General features: G+C 37.6%; 1 protein-coding gene, 1 long non-coding RNA gene and 8 other non-coding genes across 13 annotated transcripts in view; all 10 read right to left on the minus strand.

Annotated features, from left to right (window-relative positions):
• Nucleotides 1-393: 393 nt before the first annotated feature.
• On the minus strand, nucleotides 394-3,425 carry LOC128529862 (uncharacterized). Of its 2 annotated transcripts, none has more exons than XR_008361087.1 (12): nucleotides 3,385-3,425; nucleotides 2,804-2,847; nucleotides 2,540-2,576; nucleotides 2,328-2,364; nucleotides 2,100-2,141; nucleotides 1,875-1,915; nucleotides 1,657-1,680; nucleotides 1,391-1,445; nucleotides 1,198-1,219; nucleotides 969-1,038; nucleotides 692-740; nucleotides 394-485 (listed from the first exon to the last, which is right to left on the minus strand). It is a non-coding gene; the product is annotated as an uncharacterized LOC128529862 (long non-coding RNA). The 2 variants fall into 2 exon arrangements; XR_008361088.1 differs by having other exon boundaries at nucleotides 3,170-3,394.
• On the minus strand, nucleotides 582-655 carry LOC128530854 (small nucleolar RNA SNORD47). Its single transcript, XR_008361172.1, has one exon. It is a non-coding gene; the product is annotated as a small nucleolar RNA SNORD47 (small nucleolar RNA).
• On the minus strand, nucleotides 816-878 carry LOC128530845 (small nucleolar RNA SNORD78). Its single transcript, XR_008361164.1, has one exon. It is a non-coding gene; the product is annotated as a small nucleolar RNA SNORD78 (small nucleolar RNA).
• On the minus strand, nucleotides 1,520-1,604 carry LOC128530842 (small nucleolar RNA snR60/Z15/Z230/Z193/J17). Its single transcript, XR_008361161.1, has one exon. It is a non-coding gene; the product is annotated as a small nucleolar RNA snR60/Z15/Z230/Z193/J17 (small nucleolar RNA).
• LOC128530843 (small nucleolar RNA snR60/Z15/Z230/Z193/J17) lies at nucleotides 1,750-1,834 on the minus strand. Its single transcript, XR_008361162.1, has one exon. It is a non-coding gene; the product is annotated as a small nucleolar RNA snR60/Z15/Z230/Z193/J17 (small nucleolar RNA).
• LOC128530853 (small nucleolar RNA SNORD79) lies at nucleotides 1,978-2,057 on the minus strand. Its single transcript, XR_008361171.1, has one exon. It is a non-coding gene; the product is annotated as a small nucleolar RNA SNORD79 (small nucleolar RNA).
• LOC128530846 (small nucleolar RNA SNORD75) lies at nucleotides 2,438-2,511 on the minus strand. Its single transcript, XR_008361165.1, has one exon. It is a non-coding gene; the product is annotated as a small nucleolar RNA SNORD75 (small nucleolar RNA).
• On the minus strand, nucleotides 2,649-2,717 carry LOC128530847 (small nucleolar RNA SNORD75). Its single transcript, XR_008361166.1, has one exon. It is a non-coding gene; the product is annotated as a small nucleolar RNA SNORD75 (small nucleolar RNA).
• Nucleotides 2,943-3,019, minus strand: LOC128530841 (small nucleolar RNA SNORD74). The gene has a single exon (XR_008361160.1). It is a non-coding gene; the product is annotated as a small nucleolar RNA SNORD74 (small nucleolar RNA).
• A 1,245-nt stretch (nucleotides 3,426-4,670) lies between the features above and the next one.
• osbpl9 (oxysterol binding protein-like 9) overlaps nucleotides 4,671-23,724 on the minus strand; it is a 35,230-nt gene continuing 16,176 nt past the window's right edge. For 2 of the 3 annotated variants that reach the window (XM_053503666.1, XM_053503668.1), the window contains 20 exons: nucleotides 19,953-20,048; nucleotides 19,755-19,802; nucleotides 19,373-19,402; nucleotides 19,227-19,277; nucleotides 17,074-17,112; nucleotides 15,147-15,246; nucleotides 14,607-14,711; nucleotides 11,407-11,566; nucleotides 10,958-11,064; nucleotides 9,586-9,704; nucleotides 9,420-9,505; nucleotides 9,085-9,262; nucleotides 8,528-8,612; nucleotides 8,295-8,405; nucleotides 8,078-8,141; nucleotides 7,820-7,960; nucleotides 7,601-7,679; nucleotides 6,663-6,754; nucleotides 6,349-6,484; nucleotides 4,671-6,210 (listed from right to left, as the gene is read on the minus strand). In XM_053503666.1, the coding sequence (XP_053359641.1) occupies nucleotides 6,136-6,210; nucleotides 6,349-6,484; nucleotides 6,663-6,754; nucleotides 7,601-7,679; nucleotides 7,820-7,960; nucleotides 8,078-8,141; nucleotides 8,295-8,405; nucleotides 8,528-8,612; nucleotides 9,085-9,262; nucleotides 9,420-9,505; nucleotides 9,586-9,704; nucleotides 10,958-11,064; nucleotides 11,407-11,566; nucleotides 14,607-14,711; nucleotides 15,147-15,246; nucleotides 17,074-17,112; nucleotides 19,227-19,277; nucleotides 19,373-19,402; nucleotides 19,755-19,802; nucleotides 19,953-20,048 (1,902 nt within the window). In that variant the 3' untranslated portion in view covers nucleotides 4,671-6,135. The remainder of the gene's footprint in view (nucleotides 6,211-6,348; nucleotides 6,485-6,662; nucleotides 6,755-7,600; nucleotides 7,680-7,819; nucleotides 7,961-8,077; nucleotides 8,142-8,294; nucleotides 8,406-8,527; nucleotides 8,613-9,084; nucleotides 9,263-9,419; nucleotides 9,506-9,585; nucleotides 9,705-10,957; nucleotides 11,065-11,406; nucleotides 11,567-14,606; nucleotides 14,712-15,146; nucleotides 15,247-17,073; nucleotides 17,113-19,226; nucleotides 19,278-19,372; nucleotides 19,403-19,754; nucleotides 19,803-19,952; nucleotides 20,049-23,724) is intronic. The other variant, XM_053503667.1, reaches the window with a different exon arrangement.

Below are 23,724 nucleotides of genomic sequence, written 5' to 3' on the forward strand. Positions count from 1 at the left end.
CATGCATTTTCATAGGTGCAGTTTAAAATCCTTGTTTAGTTTTCTTTAAGCACTGTATTCTTAATTCATATTCTGGTTGGCAGTTTCTTGGAACCTTTTAAAATGTTTCGTGTAGAATAACAGGGGAGCAGTGTTGTGGCACCACACAATTGGAGTGCAATAAACAACTTCAAATTAAAGATTCTCAAATTAAAAACCATTTCAGGCATGTATTCGCATAATAAAATGTATCCCAATTTTAATCAGACTACATACATAGTTTTAAGTGACATTTGTGAAGGACTAAATTGCACCTTTGTCAAAAACCATTCACCAATCAACTTGTCAGTTCAAAAATCATAAGAATTATTTATATTTAAATAAATGTAATATAAAGCCAAGACAAAAAACAAGTCAATTTAAAATGTTTATTTCCAGACATTATATAAATGACAATTAAGGGCCACTTCAATAGGTACTGGTCATCTTCAGGTCCTGATCATACTCTGATGCCACCATTTAGGGTGGGGGGGGGGGGGAGAAAGAAGAAAACCATTAGGACAGTTAAAAAAAACAAAAAACAAAAGGTAGTTAGTCATGGCAACCTCAGAAATAAATGGAACGGAAAGGGGTATAATCAGTAGAATCATTTGGCAGAATCTCTTCATCACTGGTTGCACGCTAACAATTTACAAGCACCATGCCTACTTACCAGGATAATCAGGATTCCATCACCTTAATCGAAGAAACTGCAACTCATCCTGCAAGTAAAATATTTATGATTAAGTCAAGGCAAGTCAGAACAGATTTCTGCACATTTAAAAATAAATAAAGGGTTCATCAGCAAGAGACTGTCCACATTTTTGTTCAGGTCAGACATTTGTAGAACATCACTGAACCCTAATTGTGGGCTAATTTATTCCTTTAATTTGGTGGACAAATTACATTTTGCTAAGAAATTAGGGGGGGAAAAAAGCCATTAAACAAACCTGGCAAGGTCATGGCCTTCCTTAACAGGGCACAGCATTTTGACTCCTTCACCTGTCAATGAGCAGACTCCTGTTAGAACAGAAAACATTACCAATGAGGTATAAAGGCCATCTAAATGACCATGTCAGACAGAGCTAATATCCAATCTCCATGGGAAAGTCAATGGACATTAAAAATCATCCCACTGGTCACCCATGCTAAAAGACAAAAATCAGTTGTAGAACTCACCATTCATCAACCAAAAGCCAACCTGTGGAAGAAAATACTATTAATGCAAGACTACTGCAGCTATGGGATACCAAGTTATTTGAATCCAGATCAGTCATCAAGCTCTAGTGTCCTCAACAAGATCAGAGACCTGATTCAATTTCATCCTCTCTAGATGACAGGAAAGAAATTACACTACCAAATGACTACATACCCTGAATAAGGCCATCCAAAGACATTATAGCCAACTGCACAGATTTGTTCTGATGCTGCAAAAAAGGAAAAAAAAAAAAAAGGCCTTAAACAACCTGTAATAGCAAAGCTCATATACAGCCGTCTTAAACTGATACATCAGCTAGGAGCGAAAGACATTGCTCATGGTTCTACATGGTAGTTCTGCTGAACTATGCAATCATCACTTGTATCAAAAACAATTCTTATATTAAAAAAAAAAAAAAAAAAAAAAAAAACTCAACTCACCTAAGCAAAAGATCGGCTCCATCACTGGAGGGAAAGCAGAGAGAGAAAAATAAATACAGTACAATTCCATTAAATTAACTTGCATGCAAAGAACACGTGCATCAGCTAGGAGCGAAAGACATTGCGCATGGTTCTACATGGGAGTTCTGCTGAACTATGCAATCATCACTTGCATCAACATTGCATTTTAAAGATTAACCATTTTTAAAAACCATTACCATTCAGCCAACTTCAACCGGCCAGATGCTTCATAGGAGCCCTAGGGCAAGAGATTTGTGTTACCCATAACATCTATTTAAAATGTACATGCAAATTGAAAGTTACTGTTTCAGTAAAAATACATCTTTCACTCTTAATCAGAGAGATTCCCATTGTTTTAATAACAATCATCATAAACAGTAATTGACAGTTAAATGAAGTTAAATGAAAGGGGAGGCACTTACCTCACTCATTGCGAATCCAACATCCAATGGGTAAACCTTGTTCTAAAAGCCAAAAATATATATACACTCTTACTTTACAAAATACAAACACCAGCAGGATAAACACATACACAGTGCCTCAGATTCAACAAGGTGGTTGCAATTTCATCAGTCTTGGATCAAGAGTAGCAAATAAGGTCATCATAGAGCACATAATTGGTAGAGAGTTTTTAAGGACAGAAAACCTACCTGTATACAGGCACAGCACATGGATCACCTCCAAGTACTATAAGAGAAAAGGACCAGTTTAAGCTCTCATTTTTATGTAAATACCAGAAAAGATCAGAAAATGATCAAAATGCCTCAGATTTAAGTTAAGTTTTCAGAAATCACTTCTGTCCACTACTCTTATTCATTTTACTCATCACAGGCAATGAGAGAAGAGAAATCCCAGCACATACCTTAATTTAATAGCAGTCCATTTTACCTCCCTAGAGGCTGTAATAAGCAAATACAGCGAGAGTTATCCTTTGCAAAATGCTAGGTAACAATGTTCAAAGGACAAATTTAAGCCTCAGAAAAGGTATTTCTCAGAAACCACTTCTGTCCACTACTCTTACACATTGTTCATCAGAGGCTTGTTAGTACCCATGTACGAAAAGTGTCAAGGGTTGCCCTAAAAAATTCGATATGCTGATTCATAGCTGCAGTGGACATAAACTTACCAATAGACAGACCTGCCAAGACAGACCCGTGTATCCTGCAACTCCTACAGAAGAAAGGGAATCGAGTTAACATGTGCAGCATGGCTGCCACGTGGGACACAGGAAGCGAGTTACATGCAAAGACCAATAAAGACCACCACGCGCAGTATCAGAAATGTTGGCATTCATCAGATTTTATCAGATGTCCCTACCAACATAATTTTCATCATATGCACATGAATTGAAATCCAACACTAGCTATAAAAACTTAAAAGGGTGGAACCCCCACCCCGCCAAGCTAGGCTAGCGAGTTAGCTTGTTAAAATAGGCGCGGAGAGTAATCATTGTGCCAGGGCAAACTTTTATATTTTAAATGTCTGCACTTACAAGACGAAAGTCCTACATGAAATTAATGCAAAGAAATATTCAGAAACTAAATCAAACGAGTAACTAAAGGGATAACTAACAGCTAGCAAAATCAGGAAAAACTTATTAAAACACGCTAACACAAGACATAAAAAAGACTAAAATAATATATCCACTAAAACAACCAAGCAGAAAGCAATAAATACTGCTGCAGCAAAAAAGAAACGCACACTCACCAAACGTTAAGCACCATGGTGGAATGAGGCCGAGGAGAAGGGCACGCGAGAATTTATAGTGTGCCGCAATGACTTGTGGGAAGTTTCAACATGGCGCCTCAACTAGTGCAAACAACAAACGCTAGATGGCACTGTGTAGGTAGTTTGTTTTTAATGAGTCAGATCAATTGACTCGGTTTACCAATAAGAGTCGACTCCTGTGGCGGCCACGGTGTGCTCACAAGGTTTTATGAAAATCAGCCAGCGAGACTGGTCTTTGTCCGTCTGTCGGCAAATTCATTATAACATATAGACTAGCAGTGTAAACAGTATGAATTAATATGTAAAGTCAAGAAGATGCGTCATATGTTCCTTTCCATACACATTATTTATATTTATATATATATATATATATATATATAATGTGTATGGAAAGACTACTATTATGACGACTGCGCTATATATACATACTCAGCAAAAAAAGAAACGTCCCCTTTTCAGGACTGTGTATTTCAACAATAATGTTGTAGAAATCCAAATAACTTTACAGATCGTCATTGTAAACAATGTTTTCCATGCATGTTCAATTAACCATAATCAATAAATTAACATGCACCTGTGGAATGGTCTTTAAGACCTTAACAGCTTACAGAAAGTATGCATTTAAGGTCACAGTTCTAAAAACGCAGGACACTAAAGAGACTTGTCTACTGACTGTGAAAAACACCCAAAGAAAGATGCCCAGGCGGTCCATGAGGAGGAGATGCACTGCAGTACTTCAAGCAGCTGGTGGCCACACCAGATACTGACTGGTACTTTTGATTTTGAGCCTCCCTTCATTCAGGGACACATTGTGAAACATTTTTTGTTTATGTCTTATGGTGTAGACTCTTTGTGTTCATACAAATATTTACACATTAAGTTTACTGAAAGTAAAAAACAGTTGAAAGTCAGAGGACGTTTCTTTCGAACATCACATCAAAGTTTGCCAAGAAGTGCGTCAGGGTGCCATGGATGACCCGTCCTTCATGTCGAGGATCATTACCGCTGACACTTCACTGTGGAAGAGTCCATCATCCCCACGACAGTCGAGGTCCACAGCTCGACTGTGTATGCTCATTGTCCTTGTGGAGATTCGTCGCATTGTGCAGAAGGAGGACTTAGGGCTAAAGCAACTGAATACGTGGCGTACGAATGTCGAAATTTTTTAATACGCCTTTGTATATCAAGCTGCTGCTCTTCAAAATTTATTACCAACATATACAATTAGTATTTTGAGAAGGGGGGGAAATAATCCAAACCCAAAGTGGTCTCATTGAGATTTAATATTTTGCATCAAGAAACATGAAAATCTGGTACAATCAGTGGTTATGTCAAATAAAAGGAAAACAGTTTAGATTGCTTTTGCAAAGCAACACTGCATGACAGTGAAATGTATGTATATGGCAAGGCCTCGATTGCAAATTTACAAACATAAGAAAATGTATGTTTTTTAAATAACCCATTGCCTGTCCACCTTGATTCACTATGCTTGTTGAAAATGATGAATATTTCTCAACACCGTTCTCCCCATGAAATCACCAACAGTGCAAATTTCAGCACAACCTCAGTCAGCATGCGCATCCTAATGGTTTGACTACAGCATAGCTTTACTTTTAGACCAACGTTAGACCTGTGGAATTCTGATGCCAATAAACTAAACTTCAAAATTTTCATAGTAGACATCTTTTAGGCTTTTTGGGTATTAGATTATTTTATGTATTTGGTAACATCTTTTTAATTTAAATGTAGAGGGAAAATGCAGGATGGAGATAAAGAGAGAGAAATGGAAGATGTTTATTGGTGGCGATTAAGGATTACCGTTGGCTTAATGCATGGCATACCCTGCATATGTGGCATAATTATGCATTTATACTCCCACTGAACAGTGCTAATTTGTTCATTTAAAACAGAGTATATGACTAGGAAATTTTTTTAAGCATGATTGTGTATCAAACCAAGTTCCTTCAGATCTAACATGTTCCTCATTTTAAATCTTTGTTTTCTTTACTGGTCCTCATTTGCAGCTAATAATTATGTGATATAAAACATTTTTAAAGGAGAACAACATGGGCTATTCTCTTTATCGAATGATCAAGAGGAAGTAAATGAAATGCCTGTTGTTATGCTGACATTTTCATGTTCATACTTTCAAACCATTACTATTGCAGATGAACAAAAAGGCAAAAAAGGACATTATATAATATATAATTGTAAGTTCTATATACGTATATATAAATATTTGTAGCTAGCTGTAGGCGAGCCAAGTTCTTCCATGTTGTAATTCCACCTAAGGCTTTTAAAACATCAGGAGATACAGCCTTAATTCCTCAGTCACCTGATTCCCTGAGATACAGAACGCTTCTTTTAGTTTGTTCGATTAAAACCCCTTTTACCCCACAACGGGAAACAACATGCCTGTGGGAATGACCCACCTGTCAAAATGAAAGCGTTCATTTGGCTTGTTAAGGAGCCATTAACTACCTCAGTGTATTTGTGTGGTGTGGGATTTTTCCATCCTAAAGGAGCAGTGGAGCGTGGAAGTGGTGCAGTTGGCGAGAAAGGAGTATTTCTTTTATTTGATATTTACTTGTATAGAGTCTAGTTCTTATCATTCATTTCCAAAATGCAAAGCTGTTTAAATGTTCATTCATCAGTCATTCCAAGGCTTCACATGAAAGGTGAACTGTAATAGAGTTCTTTTCGTAGACTCGTGGTTTCAGAGTGGCTGTACTAGTGTCGTAGTGAGGCCGTTCTCTTCAGAAGAGGTTCATCGTAAACCCAGCACTCGCCATCCTCATGGAACAGCTACATGAAAACAAAAGTAAAAAAAAAAAAAAAAGTTAATCAAACAATAGACTAATGCATAGTCACATACAGTACAAACAATTCGATCAAAAAAAATAAACTAAAAACAACAACATGCGAGGGTAGAAGCTAACTCACTCTTGTCTCCCACTGAACCTCCTTCTCCTTCCTTTCCCTGGCCTCAGCCCGCTGTTTCTCCTCAAGATGGTGCTTGGCCTCTGTGGCTGCATCAATGTCTTTCATCTTTAGGTTCAATGTTACGTCCTTCCAGAGCCTGATAAGCCAAAAAAAAAGTAAATGTATATAAATGTAGGTGCAGCATACAAGTTAGTGGGTGGGAATCCGCAAATGACCAGATTGGGATGCAAACATCAGTATAAAATAGAACAGTGGAGAAATTGTTACAACAGAAATAATAATGCTGTGCACTGTGAATGAGCCAGAATACTCACCGCCTTGATTCATATTCTAACTGATCCTCCAACTTCCGTACCTTCTTTTTAATAATGCAGATTTTCCTTGTGTCAATAAACAAAGAGTTTTCCTGCACCGAAAAAAAGAAACATATAGAGACTGACAACTTTAAGAGGACCGTCTTTACATCTTGCTCATTTATGCAGGCATTCAGTAATTTCACCATGTACCAGCAGAATTATGCAAAAAAGTCCTAGTTAAAATTGTGCCAAGAGCTTGAGCTGATGTTCACACTGATCATGAGAATGGGGAAAAATGTGATCCCTGTGGTATGTTGCCATACTGTTATAACAAAGTAAAAGTGTTTGGGAATGACAGCAACTCAGCCACGAAATGGTAGGCCATGTAAAATCACAGAGAGGGATCAGTGGATGCTGAGACACATAGTGCCCAGAGGCTGCCAACTTTCTGCAGAATCAATAGCTTCAGACCTCCAAACTTCATGTGGCCTTAGATTAGCTCAATAACAGTGCGTAGAGAGCTTCAGGGAGTGGGTTTCCATGGTTGAGCAGCTGCATTCAAGCCTTACATCACCAATCGCAATGCAAAGCATCGGATGAAGTGGTGTCAAGCATGCCTCCATTGAACTCTAGAGCAGTGGAGACATTCTCTGAAGTGGCGAATCATGCTTCTCTGCCTTATAATCCGACGGACGAGTCTGGGTTTGGCGATTGCCAGGAGAACTGTACTTGTCTGACTTTATTGTGACATGAAGTTTGGTAGAGGACCAAACACTGTACTCCAGCCACATCACTGTCTAACTGGATAACTGCATAAATATACAAGTGTAAAGGTGTTACTAACAAATTGGATTGAGAGTGTACCTTAATGTACACTTATAGTAGGCATTTTGTGTAAATAAACTCTTCCATTATTACGATAAGAAATTTTATCTAACCATGTTTTTAAGACTTACCCCAGAGGCCCATTTTGCATACATCACTCCATTCCATTCCCCCTCAACAGAGCAGAATGATTTCTTATCATTTGGGCCACTGCAAAGCAATTAATATGTCAAGTATAATAAAAAGTGTCAAAATAATATAACATGGTGGTTATTTCTTTCTTCACCAGAATCTCCAAGTTTAATATTAATATTTACATTAAACCTATTCTTGAAGTGAATTGCACTCACAAAATCTCTGCGGTAACCCTGTGCTTCTTTCCTCCATAAAAGGGTTTGGTGTGGAACACTATGTTGGCACTGTAGCCAGATTTGGAGCAGGAAATATTGCACTCTCCACCTAATTCCACCCATGGAACGGTCAGAATTGACCTGCAGATGCACACATACACACAAAGGACAATGAAAGCCACTATCCCGCTGAGACACAACACAGAGGATATCGCTTCATGAGAGGAGAATACAGAGAGATCAAAGGCTAAATCTCACCTGCCATAGCCATTGGGGAAAGTCAGAATGTAGTGTTCATCGTGCTCTAGACAAGATACACAGCCTGAAGCAGAAAAAAAAAAGAAAAGTACAAGATTCATCATCATTATTATTACTGACCACTTACAACCACTGGTGTGCTTGTGTCTTTGTGTGTGTGTGTGTGTGTGTGTGCGTGCGTGTGCGTGTGTGTCTCTATGTGTCAAGGTGTGCCTACCTTGACCAATATTATGTACACCGATGGACATTCCAAGAAACTTGGACTTGGTCCAAATGTGTGCATTGAACTGGATTTTCTTGCTTATGCACTCAGCATAGAAGGCAGATACTGCAAAAGTGAAGTCAGAAAGTAGCACCACTTCAGAGATATACAGAGCTAGCAATAATGCAATGTATAATCTTGTTTGTTTGTATCAAATTGGTTTGTGGGTGTATATATGGAGCACTTACTCGGTGGATGGTGAGAAACCTGCTCTGCCACAAATGACACACTTCCCGGACTACAGAATGGCACTGGCCCTTCTGACACAGGCTCCTGCACGAAAACCACATTTGTCGGTATTAGAAAAGCCACTATTATTCTAATATAAGTGTTATGCTGTGTTCACATGTCTGAAGGTAGAGCAAGAGGAATATGACCGATGAGCTGAACTAGTAAATGTTGCTATGGTGATTTGCATTGCAAATGTTGAATGAATTAAAATAGTTGATATTGTCAAGTAATGATCACCATGGCAACATATTCACCTGCTGGTGTGGTATTTACCCTAAAACAGTAACCCAATATGGAAATTGGTTTCTGCTTTTAGTCTCACAATCATATACCAAGGTTGTGTGTTCTGCTGTATAGAACAAATCAGGCTCTATGCTTTGGATTACAAGCACGCTTCTGGAACAAATTATGCTTGCAAGGTTTAACTGTATATATTCAAGTTTTAACTGTATATATAGAGGGACAAATTTATTATGCATTTTTAAATACATATTTCACATCATCTGAAACATACCCCAGAAGCAGGCTCTTCTGTTTCTGAAGGAATGTCCCAGTGGCAATAGAATACCTCTCCCAGGATGGGGTTGTATGGCTTCTTAGCCACAGATCCTTTCCGGCCAGCGTGAAAGGCTGAGAGATACCACCTCACTACTTGCACCATACGCTCACGGGGATCAGACTGCTCTGCAATGCTGAGTGTTGATAGAAGAAAACATGAGATTATACCAACATGAGATTTAACCAGTCATACACAAGGGCACACATGAAACTGAAATGAAAGCAAATAAACCCAATCGGTTGAAATAACATAACATTTTTGGGAAAGTAAGAAGCAGCAAAACACTTTACCTGACAAACAAATCAGGATGTGCAAAGAAGTCTGCATACATTTCCAGCAAAGACCTTCTCTCCAAAATGAACGTAGGTAAAACCACCTAAGGGAAAATATAATATGTTTATAGAGACAGGACATAGAAAGAGAGTGCAGTAGAAACAAACAAGCGTCAAGTCTTACCTTGGTTAGATCCATTCCCAATCGGACTTGTGAAAGCAGATGCATAATGATGCTCTTATGTTCCTCGACCGACTCTCCCTCACCGTCGTCGTCCCTCTCATCATGACTGTCATACTGTTCTGAATAAGACAAAGCACAAAAGCTGAGCAAAACCATTTAGTGTATATAACAATGTGGTCTAGATATTCCAGGTTCAGACAACTTGTGTGTGCGTCTGTGTGAAATATGCACAAATATTTAAGCAGTAAGTATCCTTGTATGTGGAGAAGTAATTGATGGCGAGTTATAATTATAGGTGTGCGTTTGTGTGCGTGCGCACATGTACATTTTTCAGGGTATCACATGACGTACACCACATGGTATGTTAGATGGAACTATACTAACCCTCTTATGTGGTTCCGAATACACAAAAATAAGTGAATGGTCAATGGTTACTTTATACACAGATCAGCCATATCAGCTCATCCGATTCTATTCCACAAAAAAAGCCAATACGGGGCCCAGTAAGAAAAAACTTTTGGTTCAGCATTCAAGCTCCCCAAATTTCACTCTAAATGTGTATCCATGGAATGCTCAGGTAAGTAAAACCAATCCGTGGAGGGACCAGCACATAAACCACAGCGCCCAAAGGATCCACTGCCAACGTCCTTGTGCCAGACACCACAACACACATCCTGAGGTCGTCTTGAGTTATGCCCCAAGAGACCAGGGCTTACCAGGTTGCCCAAGAGGAACCTAGACAATATATTGCATGATGTGCTGTTTTTTTTTTTAATGTTATGGTTTATCGGTGTATTTTTATCAATACTTCCAGCTGGCTGTCAATTTAAAAATTTTTTTTAGGATATCTTTTAAATGAATGTATTTTACAGACATATTTGTATGATATTTATGAGAGATTTAATGATAGTTATCAAAAAAATAGTTATTGATTTAAACCAATATCTTTAATATTCTAGATATTACTCTGCATTTACACGTTAAATGCCTTTAACAGATCTGTAACTTGTTAAAACCATGCATTTCCTGTTATCATATAAACCACATGGTGGGTACACTTGCAGTCCGTAAATGTTTTGTGGTGAAACATGCTGAATTACACATCATCAGATGAGTGGATTTGATGTGCAAATTTAGAATGCTTGAGAGTACATTACTATTATTGCTTTTGGCATTATTTTATTACATTGTAAAATGTAATGAGGATGAAGTGAGCTTGTTATGAAAAACACCTGATGATTTTTAATCTAGTGCTAATCTAGACTTTTGGGTTTGCAGCAAAGATCAATCTTACAGGTTTTAAAGTCCAGCATTAGTAGTGGTACAGAAAAATGGAATACATTTTTAGCCATGTGTGTATCTGTTTAAATACCTGCATCAGTTGTGCCATTGGACATGGAGGAATTGAGGGATTCATTGGTGTCAGGTCGTTTGAGAGCTGCATTTCCTTCACTGTTAATACCAGGGGTTCTGGAGGGACTGTAGCCAAAAACAATAAGTGTAAAAATAATACACCCTACTGCTTATGCATTATGTGTCTGCAAACCATATGCTGTGAAACAAGGACATCATGATGTAATAACATATTATGACGTAATAATTACAAAGATCTGTGTTTAACTATAGCTAGTAATTGAGTAACTCTACTGTACATGATCACATTGTGTGTAAAATCTTGTGTGGGCTTAATGTGTAATCATATTCATGTACTATTTTGGTAACAGCTTAGTGTGTGTGTTTAGAATCCTAACTGACTTAATGCAGTGCATCATCAGCAGTGTATGTTTGTGCATACATGTGTGTGTTTTGATCCTAACTCACTCAATGCAGTGCTTCGGTGAGGCACTGCTCTGGTAAAATTCATCAGCGTCGTAAAACTCATCTTCACTGCTAGAGTAGGAGAAATCTGGGACAGTGTGGGCCGGCACATTGATGTGACTGGGGGAAGTGACACTGCTACTGGGTGCAGAAGGACCACTCCCTATGCACCAAAAAAAATAAATAAGGAGCGGAACATTGTAAATACAATGAATCATTTTACATCACAATGTTTACATGAAGTTTTTTCCAAGTGAGCACAGCCCTGAGCAGCTAAGGGCATTACTGAAGGGTGTGTATAGCTTGATTTATCAATTGGTACCAGCAACATTCTTTTAATAAAAATAAGTGTCCTGGCAAAAGAAAAAAAAAGAAAAAAAAACAGCCATCATAATACAGTACGTGATTTTAATTATACATGGATCGCATCTACTTCTACCCATCTCCGTAATGCACACCCAAGGACCATTCACCTCCTCCCCTACTGTTTAGTTTGCACTTTCACAGGCTGCATTGAGAGTTGCTGAGCTGCACTTTCTACTGAGCTCATCGTTTCTTGCACCATCTCAGCAGAAGCGTATAGAATGTGCCTCAGCTAGCACTAATTACTGTTAGAAAAGCACTGAGACTCAGTGCAGAGAGATGCCACACACTCATTACACATGATTCAAAAATGAATGATCTCATGGAATGGGAAAGTGCAAAGGAACTGATCAAGCACAGTAATATCAATGCAGTACTTTAATCAAAATTAGGACTAGTCCTAGAATTAACATTAAAATTCTGAAACTTTTGTTTATCCAGTTGAACTTATGCTTATCCATCTAGTCATATAATAATAGCCCTGTGGACTCTGTGAAAGACACCTGGTTATTATACTTTATGGTCCAAATTACTTACATTTACTTAAATCAATTCTAAAATATTTTTGTCACATTAAATATTATGCACTTGGCAAGTGAACAAAAGGTTTTGTTACCTTCTTCACATTTACAAACCGTAAAGCTTGTTGTAGGATAATCTCAGACAACAGCACAAAAAATTAACAGGTATAATAGAAAAACCCTTAACATTGTGTAATTCTCTATATACAGCATAATTCCAAATATATTACGCACCATTTGCATTGCCATCATATATACAGTTGTGCTCAAATGTTTGCATACACTGAAAAATATTGTTAAACATTGCCACTTACTTGGAAAATATCGGATGATGCAAAATAATTTTTTCTTATTTAAGGATAGTGCTCACATGAAGTCATTAATTATCACATATTTGTTTGACTTCTGTTTTAAAACCTACTGATAACCGAAATCACCCACACAACCCTGATAAAAAGCTTTCAAGCTACATAACCTTGAATGTTTGGCCACATTACAAACACACACAGGTTGAAATGGATATTAAAGGGAAGTTTCCACACCTGTCACTCATGGTAATTATGTCTATGTATAAATAGTCAGTGAGTTTCCCAGCTCAGGAGATGCACTGTACTGATGTACTGACTTGGCTGGATACTACACCATGGGGAAGACAAAAGAACTGCCAGTGGCCCTGCATAATAAGGTAGTTTATAAAGCAGGAAAAGGATATAAAAAGATCTCTCAACACTTGAAAATGGCTGGTACTGTTCAAACTCTGATAAAGAGGTGGAATATAAGAGGTTCTGTCGGTGCTAAGCCACGGTCAGGTAGACCAAGAAAGATTTTTCTCACTATTGCCAGAAGGACTGATTAGGACGCAAAGAAAAATCCACAACCAACTTTAAGAGAAATACAGGTGACTCTGGAAAAAAAGAGGAGGTGCTATGTCAAGGAGAACAATAAGAAGGTACTGCCATGAGTAATTCGTTACTGAGCCCAAGGTCCAATTGCAGTACACCAGACAGCACCTAAACAAGCCTCACAGCTTATCATTTAGAGTGATGAGACTAAAATTAAACGCTATGTTTGGAGAGTAGTCAGCAAGCCCTACAGTGAAAAGTACAACATCCCCACTGTAAAGAATAGTGGTGGATCTATTAGTTTTTGGGGCTGTGTGCGCTCCAGTGGCACAGGGGAGTTAGTCAATTGATCGCAAGATGAATGCAGCAAGTTATCAGGAAATACTGGGACGCTCCTGGATGTTTCAATATGACAATGATCCAAAGCCCAAGGCCATGTTGACCATCCAATCACTACAGCAGAAAAAGGTTCTGGAGAGGCAATCACAGTCTCCTGACCTCAACATTATTAAGCCACTTTGGAGAGACCTCAAAAGTGCAGCTCATGCAAAACAAACAAAAACTTTAAAGGAACTGGAAGCATTTTGCTCAACAAGACAGGGCAGAGATATCACGTGAGAGAATTAAGGACCTCATGGACAATAATTACAAAAGACTGCATCCAATCATTGATGCTAAAGGGGGCAATACACGATTATGAACAGGTATTTCCTCATTTTCTTTTTTGTCATGTTGCGTTTGATGATTGTGCCATTCTGTTTTGCCTTACATATGAACCCCTAAAAAAAAAAATACATTTGTTTTTGCCTTCTCATTCTTGTTTACTTCTAAAAAAAAAAGTAAACATCCTTTATATTTGAGCATAGCTGTATATAGTAGACCGTCCTGAACTAAAACATGTTTCAGTATCTCAGGCACAAATAGGCATTTTAAAGGTTTATCAAGCCCATAATTTAAAGGGTAAAAATTTGCATTTAGATATTTTGTTCTGATTGCAGCACAGGAACAGACATGTTGACAAGTTATTATCAGATTACAGACTGAACGGATTAAAGTTATGATTATTGACACAGTAGCTAACTAACTTGATAAAAGCCTGACATCCACCTTGTCAAGAAATCACAAATTGTTACCAATGTTTTGTCAAGTTTTTCTGTGTAATATTATTATGCGGAAAAGTTACAAGGCTTATTACATTTTGATTAGATTCGATTATTTTGATCTAAAGGTAACAACAAATACAACTCTCCTCCTATATAAATCCAAATTATGTGTCATCTATTGCGAAATTATGGGTCATCCATTGCAAAACAGGGACTTAATGTTTATTTTTCTAACAGTTTTTTATTCTTCAAGGAACTAATCAAGAAAAGGGTTTGCACAATCCTTTCACAGTAGCTTGCCAATATAGCCACTTAAATCATCTCTCATGTCTGCACTTATCCCTTACATAACATCTTGGAATTGCCATCTGTACCTGTGCTGTTGGGAGTGGGCGTCTGAAGGCTGCCCATCACCGTGACGACGGGACCCATGGGAAGAGAAGAAGGCCTCTGTTCTGCTTTACACACCTGAGCCCCATCTACACACACACACAAACACACACACAAAAAGGGCTTTTCCATGCCACTGTCGCCTTCAGCTTTCTAGCCTTATATATTATATTATAAACGCATACATTTTAATTTTATTTCAGTTAAACCAAGATTTTCTTTTCCTGTACAGCTGCTTTTTGACAATCTCTATTTTTAAAAGTGCTATACAAATAAAACTAATGTCAACTGAATTAATAAAACATTCATCCCTGTAACCTGTCACTCTTGTTACTCTCTTAACACAGCTGCATATACATGGCTAAAAAAACAACAGATTTGTTTACTATAACTTTATGAGAAACAATTATGTATCAATATATATCTTAGTGTATAAACTACTTGTGTACAGGAAATGTAAAGACAGATAGGAAGTTAAAATGTAGATAAAAAAAAGTAAGAAAGAACAAGCCAATATTGCATACCTGCGGGGAGGGTGGTCTGCGTTGGCATGACAACAGCACTGACTACAGAGGCATCCAGGGGGCTGGGCTGGTGTACTCCATCCACTGGGTTTATAGTGCTCTGCAGGGTAGCACAAGTAACACACACACAAACATGCTCAGAGGACATCTCTGCTACTCTGTTACTCCTCATTTGGGAGGACTTTACTTCCTCTGAGGCTGACAGATTTTTAAGCTGACAAGGTGCCTTGCATATTAAAAGCAGTAGATTATATTTAGAAGGGTAAATGTTATTCTATTCTACATAGCCGCATTGAACGGTTTTAGTAAATTTGAGATAAAGCTAAATTTAATGTCACAGATGTACTTTTCATATGCAGTTTGAACATACGCAATATATGAACAAAAGTATTTGGCCAAACCTTTTCATTATTGGATGCAAAATGGTGCTACTTTGATCATTTTGTGTTTTAACGTGTTTCTTTTTTGTGAATTTATGTTGTATGTAGCACCTTGGTCCTGGAGAGACATTGTTTGATTTTACTGTGTCCTGAACTGTATATGGTTGAAATGACAATAAAAAGCCTATTTGACTCGACCCAATCAAGAATGGTAGTTGTTTTAGCTGCAAAATGGGGACCAACTCCATATTGAAGGATATATGTATTTGAATACAGTGCAATGTCATTGCAGGCTCGGCCAAATACTTTTGCCCATACACACATACATGACTTATGTAAACAGATCACAAACAGCTTAATTCTGTCACTCTAATAAATAAAAGATGCATCTGCAATAAATCTCTCTGCATTCTGCTGAGGGTCTCATCCGTCGACAATTATAAAGCTGCAGTTTGGTCTTGGTCGGGTCATGGCACCAGACACACTGAACCTAATTACACAACAGTCACTGCAGCACCACTTTACATTTATAACGCTCCAATACACACACACACAAACATTAAAAACACATTAGCAGAGGAGACTCATCTAAAGGCTGTGAAAGCTCAGCTTCCATGGTGACAAACACGGACGATAATAGTGTGACTGCACGCATCATGCAGGTAAGTAATTTCCTGCCGTACACATTGTGCAAACATGCACAATGCCATACAGACAAGAAATGAAGGGAAAACATGCAACAGCAGGAAAATGGAACAGGATATAGGGTTCAGTGAAACCTGACTGTTTACTAATGCAGGGTTATGATGGCAGCCATCAACATGAAGATTTGGAGAGGTTTTTCTCTTCTGGGACATTCAAAGGATTCAATCACAATCATTTGTCTGCAATTGTTTATCGTTTTATTTGTGTTTCCTGGTTTCCTCCAACCTCCCAAAACCATGCTGGCAGGTGGACTGGCTATGTTAAATTAAATATAAAATCTAAGAAATCAATAAATACAATTCTGAGAGGCAGATTCTTGGGTAAATTAAAGCGACAATTGATTGCAATACCCAAGACCAGGGTTAAATCAAATGTGAATGTTAGATCTCTCCAGAACTAATATGAACAGTTATTGACATTATATATAGAGTGGAGTGGACAACCATTAAATAGTCTATAATCTATCAGTCCTGATGGTTGAGTACGCAAGTATGGTAAAGAAATGATCAATAGCCTTTTTATGTTCTGTTAAAGTGCATGTCAAGGTCATGTAATCAGTGGAGACAGCCTGATGATTGGCTCAGTCATCTATCATTACGGAGGCTTGCAACATCTCTGTTCACAGAATATTTAAAAAAAAAGCTATCACCTTTGACAAAGAGCGATGAAAGTGAGAGCGATAGAAAGATGTGGCAGAGCCAATTTCCAAAAGTGAAAAGCATGCACTTGTTGCCAAGTAAAATTTTTTCCAGTGAGGAAAAAAAAAAAAAAGTTTCCAGAGCAAAGAGATAGAAGATTGGTTGAATTAGATTGATCCATGGTTGAGAAAAGTCACAACTTACTATTACTCCGTTTGCATGTTGCTGTTCATTACTTTGATCCTTAAAATTTTAAAAAGAAAACATGAATTGAGGAATGTGCAGTGAGTGAGGTGAACCAACTCAAACAATATGCAAACAACTTACTCTATAATTCTACCTCCTCATTTGTTCATAATAAAAATAAAACAAAACAAATGAATAAAAAAGATTTTGTTCCTAATACACCAGCAAGCTACAATACAAAAATATGAATAGATTTTATAAGTGTTTTAGTCTCTTGGCTTTTTATGTGAGAAGCACCTCTCCAAACCATTACCATGGAACCTGTAGGAATACAGTAAATTAATCTAAGCACAGGCAAGTGAAAAACTATTGCCATTAGAGATAGCAACAATAAAACATCCAGTGTCAGAATTGGGTTGATATTAGGACAACATATTGGATTAGATTTATTTACAATATAATATGCCTTTATAACATACAGTTTATTTTCATGTTAAATTGACACAATGACTAGATTTTTCCATGCTTGATCACAAGCATGAAGACACCTGACTAACACACCCATACAGTCTGTTTAAAAGTTAGCATCCCCTCTATTAAATTTAATTTTTTTTAATGTAAAAAAAAATATATATATATTTTAAATAATATGATCGTAGCAGGTCTCAAATACATCGTAGCAAATACAACCTCAGACAAACAATAACAACAAACAAAAAAGTTTTTTTCTTAGTTTTTACCAAACATGTTAACACACAACTGAATGCTCCAGACCAGCAAAACTGCTTTTTTAAACATGTTTTTTATCAATAAATAAACAAACAAACCATACTGCACAATAAATAGAAAACTTTAGATGGCAGATCCCACTAACCCACAAACACCCGACATACTAATTTCTCATCGATAATCGGCCCCAAAAATCCTGGTCAAAGCATCATCTAAACAGCACAGTGAAAAAAGTTGTGTGTTGTTCATCTGAGGTTGTATTTGCCTAATACTGAGACCCACTACAATCAGACGATTATTATATATATATATATATAATGTTTATATATATATATATATATATATATATATATATAAAATTTAGTCGTGTCTAATTCCTCCCCATCACTAGGGGGCTCCCCTGTTGAGCTTCTACTACCACTCAGTCAGGGGGCCGCAGACAATTCCATGTTTCCTTCGACCCACATGACGTCACCGACCGCATTTTTTCAAAGTGCTTGCTCATGCACCATTGGGGACAGCGTAACACACTCTAAGGACAGCGCTATGCGCTCTTTCTGCTTGCATGAGCTCACAGACGCCCCGATTGGCTTGTAGAGCCGTCATGATGAAGGAGCTCAAAGTACCTCTCATCCCTCCCCGTGAGAGAGCTCGGCCAATCAGCTCTCTTTAGGCCTCCGACTGTGAGAGGTTACAGCATCACCCGGGGATCGAACTCGCGATCTCCGGATGACAGGGTGAGCACTTTACACTGCGCCACTCTGAGGCCTGATTTTTTTTTTATTATTATTAAAAGGGAGTATTAACTTTTGAACATGACTGTATGTGGATGTTCATTAGAACTAAGGAGCCCAAACTTGTTCCAGCACGACATGCCACTGTGCACAAAGTGTGGAGCGGAAGAACTTCAGTGGCCTGCACAGAGCAATGACCCTAAACTCACTGAACACCATGTGAACTGCAAACTAAACGTGACTAAATCTGGAATGCGATGTCCATCAAGCATATATGGTTGTGATGGTCAGGTGTTCACAAACTCCTGGGAATACAAGTATCACTTCTATTTTCTACTGAAATTATTTGGTAACTAAAGTTATGTAAAGTAACTACTTCAACTACCGTTTTTATTATAATTGACATACGGTTTTACTGGGCTGATTTTGCACACATTTACTCATTTTTGTTCGTCTTTACTTAAAATAAAAAAAAAAATCTTACTTTGTGTGATTTTGTTAATAGCAAGTTGTTTCTTCTAATAGGGTAGTCTAATCATTAATCTTAAGTGCATCAGCAGATACACCTCTCATAATTGGAATCAGAAAAAAAAAGTTGTATTGCGCCATCTCTAACTGCCATGGTTACTAATGATTAAACACATTTTTGCTACCATGCAACACTAAAGATTTATAACAAAACAGAAAAAAAAAAAAGAAAGTCTTTACCTTGGCAATTTGAAGCAGTACTATACAGTGCTTGATAGATTCTACCATACTCTACAAATAAACATAAAAGCAATATGTGAGAATTCACAAAATAGAACAAATGTTCTATTCAGAAACTGAAGGGGAAAACACTGGAACATACTTACACAAGTTGTTTCTTTTAGGTTTTCAATTTTCTTTAACAGAAAAAGGGGCATAATTAGGGTGAATAGTCTGAAGCTGTTTCAATACCAAAACATTTACTTATTAAGGAACCATAAACAATGAACTATATGAAAAAAGGGAACTGAAAAGGTGAAGGTACAGAGTGGAAAGTCGTGTGATTCCCAAATTACTGAAAGACTAAAGCTTTACTTTAAATGTAAGAGCTGTTTTGTAATATAAAATGCAGCATGCTGTAACAACGCTACCCTTTAACTGTCAGTATGAGTACTTAAATAAACACTGGCTACATACACACACACACACACTTTGCAGAAAAAAAGCACATAAATACTAAAGTCACACGGCGAGATGACAATGACTTACTCTGCGCGACTCGTCATCTTTGCAGTCTTTTATCTTTTCATCAAAGAGCTAAAGGATGAAAGGGGGAACAAAATAGACAAGCTGGATGATAAAAACAAAACCCAGTAACACTATGGCAATAATGTAATTCTCTCACAAATGCAGGTAATAATCTTTATAAACCACATCCCAATGCCTGTATACAAAGGCAAGGCTTACCTTTAACTGGTCAATCAGAATCTGTAAATATGCGTCTGCTTCAGCAAGCTTTTTGTCAAAGTCTTGAACGGTCGGAACAAATGCAGTCTCCGCTTCCTGGAATTGAGAACAGGAGAAGCGGTTTTGAGTCACCTCACTAACCTGAAACACCTCCATGATGTGCTTCCCCTTGTCGTGTTCTGCTTTCCACTTTCAGGAAAAAGCCAGTGAAGCAAGCAGTACTGACCCCAGACTGCTGCCGTCTACACCCTAATGAGATTATGTACTATTGGCTTCATTACAGTTAGAATAACATCCAGACAGGACTCAAACTGAGGACAGGGCATCACTGCTACACAGAACACAACAAAATCTAATAGGTGAAGGCAGTAATTCATCACAAGGTGCGTTCTATCATGACATTTCAAGTCAAAGGTAGACTGCAGCTATAAGAACAGCAGTAGACCACTGAGGTCATTTGGGAACTGAGGATGTCAAAAGTGAAAACAAAGCTTTTACATAGATGATGATTTCATCATCGCTACACATCATGCTGCCACAGTATCCAGAGAGGATTACTTTAATTATATAATATTTTCCAGATCATTACACATATTGTGTAGAAATTCCTGAAATTAACAGCGGACTTTACAACTTGTCACCTTCCTTCCTTCACCCGTAAAAGGGTGTACAAGCGAATGCACATACAAATCTGGAGTGACGTAATAGGTGTTTTGTATACTGTTAAAACACTAGTTACTGGCACTACACGAAAAGCCTCGCCCACTTCTCCTATGCACACCTCTGGATTGTGCATGCACAGAGCCCTCAGTTTCATCCAGAAGCCCATAAGCATGTCACTGCAGATCATACTGTCTCCCAACCCAGGCACCCAAAAAAAAAAAAAAAAACCTCTTTCCAGTTGTGTTTGACTAATGGCACTTAGTTATTAGCCTCGTTAACCTAGTGTAAGTATGTATCCAATGATGTAAACTTTAAAGCACTTTTTGTAAGTCGCTCTGGATAAGAGCGTCTGCCAAATGCCTAAATGTAAATGTATAATCCTGTGACAAATAAAATTTTAATTTAAAGTTTTCAGAGTGTTCTTAAACCATAGCATATTAATCTTAAGAAAAAAATCTATCAGTGTATGCTTTACTTGGCTAACAATATACATCGACATAATTAACATAGATTAATTATATTTATTAGAGATGTAGTAATTATAAAGTGTCCAAATCAAACACTTCACAATTTTAATAAATAAAATTAGACTTTAATAGAAAAAAAATAGAAAAAGAAATTAATTACTTAGCTTTGTTATAGTATGCAAAGTAATGCATTATGCTTGTTTATCATTTAATGTGGCATCACCTCATAATCTACAGGATGTGTTTTTGTGACCTTATTTATGACAAGATCTTAAAAGGCCAATAATAAAATAAATGCTAGAACCCGATCGAACGGGTCAAACGGTGTGTATCTTTTTATTTATTTATTTAATATATTATATATATATATATATATATATATATATATGCTTCTTGTTTTCCATGATCTTTCTATACAATATCAGGTCAAACACAATATTTACTGTATAAGCTGAACTCTCCATATGATCCAACACTAACAATAGATGGATTAGAAAAAAAAGTTGTTGTTTAATAAAGTAATTCCTATAATCATCAATGCCATCAAGTTCATTGTTAAGAGACATTTGTTTAACAATTATGGAAGGAGACTTGGTTAAAGAGCTATCAGTCTCGGTGCTTCTTCCCTTTTTCACTGTCTTTTTTGTAAAATGACAGGCTGTGCGCGTGTGTGTGTGTGTGTGTGTGTGTGTGTGTGTGTGAGAGAGAGAGAGATGGGTAAGAGAAAAGTTTCGGGTAGCCTTAACGTGGGAAAACTTACATGTTCCAAAATACTAAATGTAACTTTAACCCATATATATCATTGGTACTTTGCTGTGCCCTTTCGACGGGTTACAGCACTCAGCTTCACAACACCACCCAAGGTCTGCGTTATTACTGGAAAGTTATAGAAATTTTCTAACAAAAAAAATGTTTTAAATGCCTATTAATAAGTAACTGTCTGCTCTAATCGTGCACACAAAGTTTCAGCAACGTGGCTAAATTAAGCAGCAGTGGTAAAAGAAATTACTGCAACAGCTTGGTTAAATATTAATAGTAAAATAAAAGGTACTCCCCAATTTGCACTCTGTTCTGCGTTGGGGGACTTGAGCAACTTTACGTTGACCTCCAGGGCAGGACCGTGCTGTATGGAACCTCGTCACAGGCACATGAAGGAAAGCCATTGATACCTTTCTGCCATTTTACGGCACTTCCAATAAAAGCTGTTTATAAAAAATAAAAAAAAGTTTAAAAAAGGGGTCAAAGTCTTCTCTGCAGCACGAGTCTTCACTGGCAGACTCAAGTGAGCTGAGCTAAGGATTGGAAGGATTGGGTAGGGTTGGAATCAGGAAAGATTTCTTGAGTTTTTCTCAAGGACAGCTTAGTCTCACAAGTCAGACCTCTAGTATTTTTATAATTAAATATCAATAAGAAGCCATTTGTTTGAGATGGTTGATGACCAACTGAATATTTTTTTGTCAACACAAGCTTATCTCGTTTGCTCACTACCAAGCTGATGTGCATGTGCGGAGCAGTTTAGTTTCGACATAACAATAATAACGAGAGGACTAAGTCCAGCTTTTTAACCACCCTGCTTGTGCTCTTAACAACTTTTAAATTAATGGCATCTTTAAAAAATGGACAGTGAATAGAGTATGACTATAAATATGAGAGTGTATGACTATAGTAAAGTTGCTCAGCTTTTCATATTTGCCTGTACAATATTCACTATCAAAAATAATCCAAAATGCACAAATAATTTATCTGTATAGTACCTATATTTAGCTTCTACTGCTACCAACAATGATACAAAAAAAACCACCTTTTTATTTTTACTTTACGCAAAATTTTAACCTAATTTTTTCCATCTAAAACGTTCTGCACCTTTACTGAATTTCTGGCAAATATTGTACACTGAACATCACTGAGACCCCACTGTCTAAAAACCTACAGGTAGGGAGACATCTATGCTAAATTGCCCTTAGATGGATGACCATCTGCCTAATGAGTAGTAGGACACCTTTTTGTCACAAAAAAAAAAAAAAAAAAAAAAAAGCAATGCACTGTCTTCTGACAATTTTCTGTTGGAACCAGCATTAACCTTTCCATTAATTTGAGCTCCTCTTTTATTGGATCGGACTACACAGGCCAGCCTTCACTCCCCACATAAATCAATGAGCCCTGGCCATCCATGACCCTTTCGCTGGATCACCTGTTTTCTTTTGGTAAGTCCTGATCAATGCAGACCAGGTATATCTCACAAAAGCTGCAGTTCAGGAGTTGCTCTAATCCAGTCACATACCAATCAGAAATTGGCCCTTCTCAAAGTAACTCAAATATTTACGCTTGCCCATTTTTTTCTGCTCTCAACACATTAACTTCAGTGACAAAATATTCACTTGCTGTCTAATATAACCCATCCAATTCCAGGAACCAATGTAAATGGATAAGGTAACAGCTACTGTGACCAGGGTCAAATTGTGATGGGTGACGTGATAAAAAACAACAACCCCAAAACTGAAGCTCTTTTGGGATGTTCCGAATCTGCACTGGTCAGGACCATCCAAAAGTGGCCCAAGTGCCGAAAAAAACTGCCAAAAGTGGCAGTGATAGAGTCAGGAGCAACTAAGGCGCACGGATGCGCATGGGGAGTAATGGCTGGC

Source organism: Clarias gariepinus, chromosome 9, assembly GCF_024256425.1.
Source record: "Clarias gariepinus isolate MV-2021 ecotype Netherlands chromosome 9, CGAR_prim_01v2, whole genome shotgun sequence".
Classification (NCBI taxonomy): Eukaryota; Metazoa; Chordata; class Actinopteri; order Siluriformes; family Clariidae; genus Clarias; species Clarias gariepinus.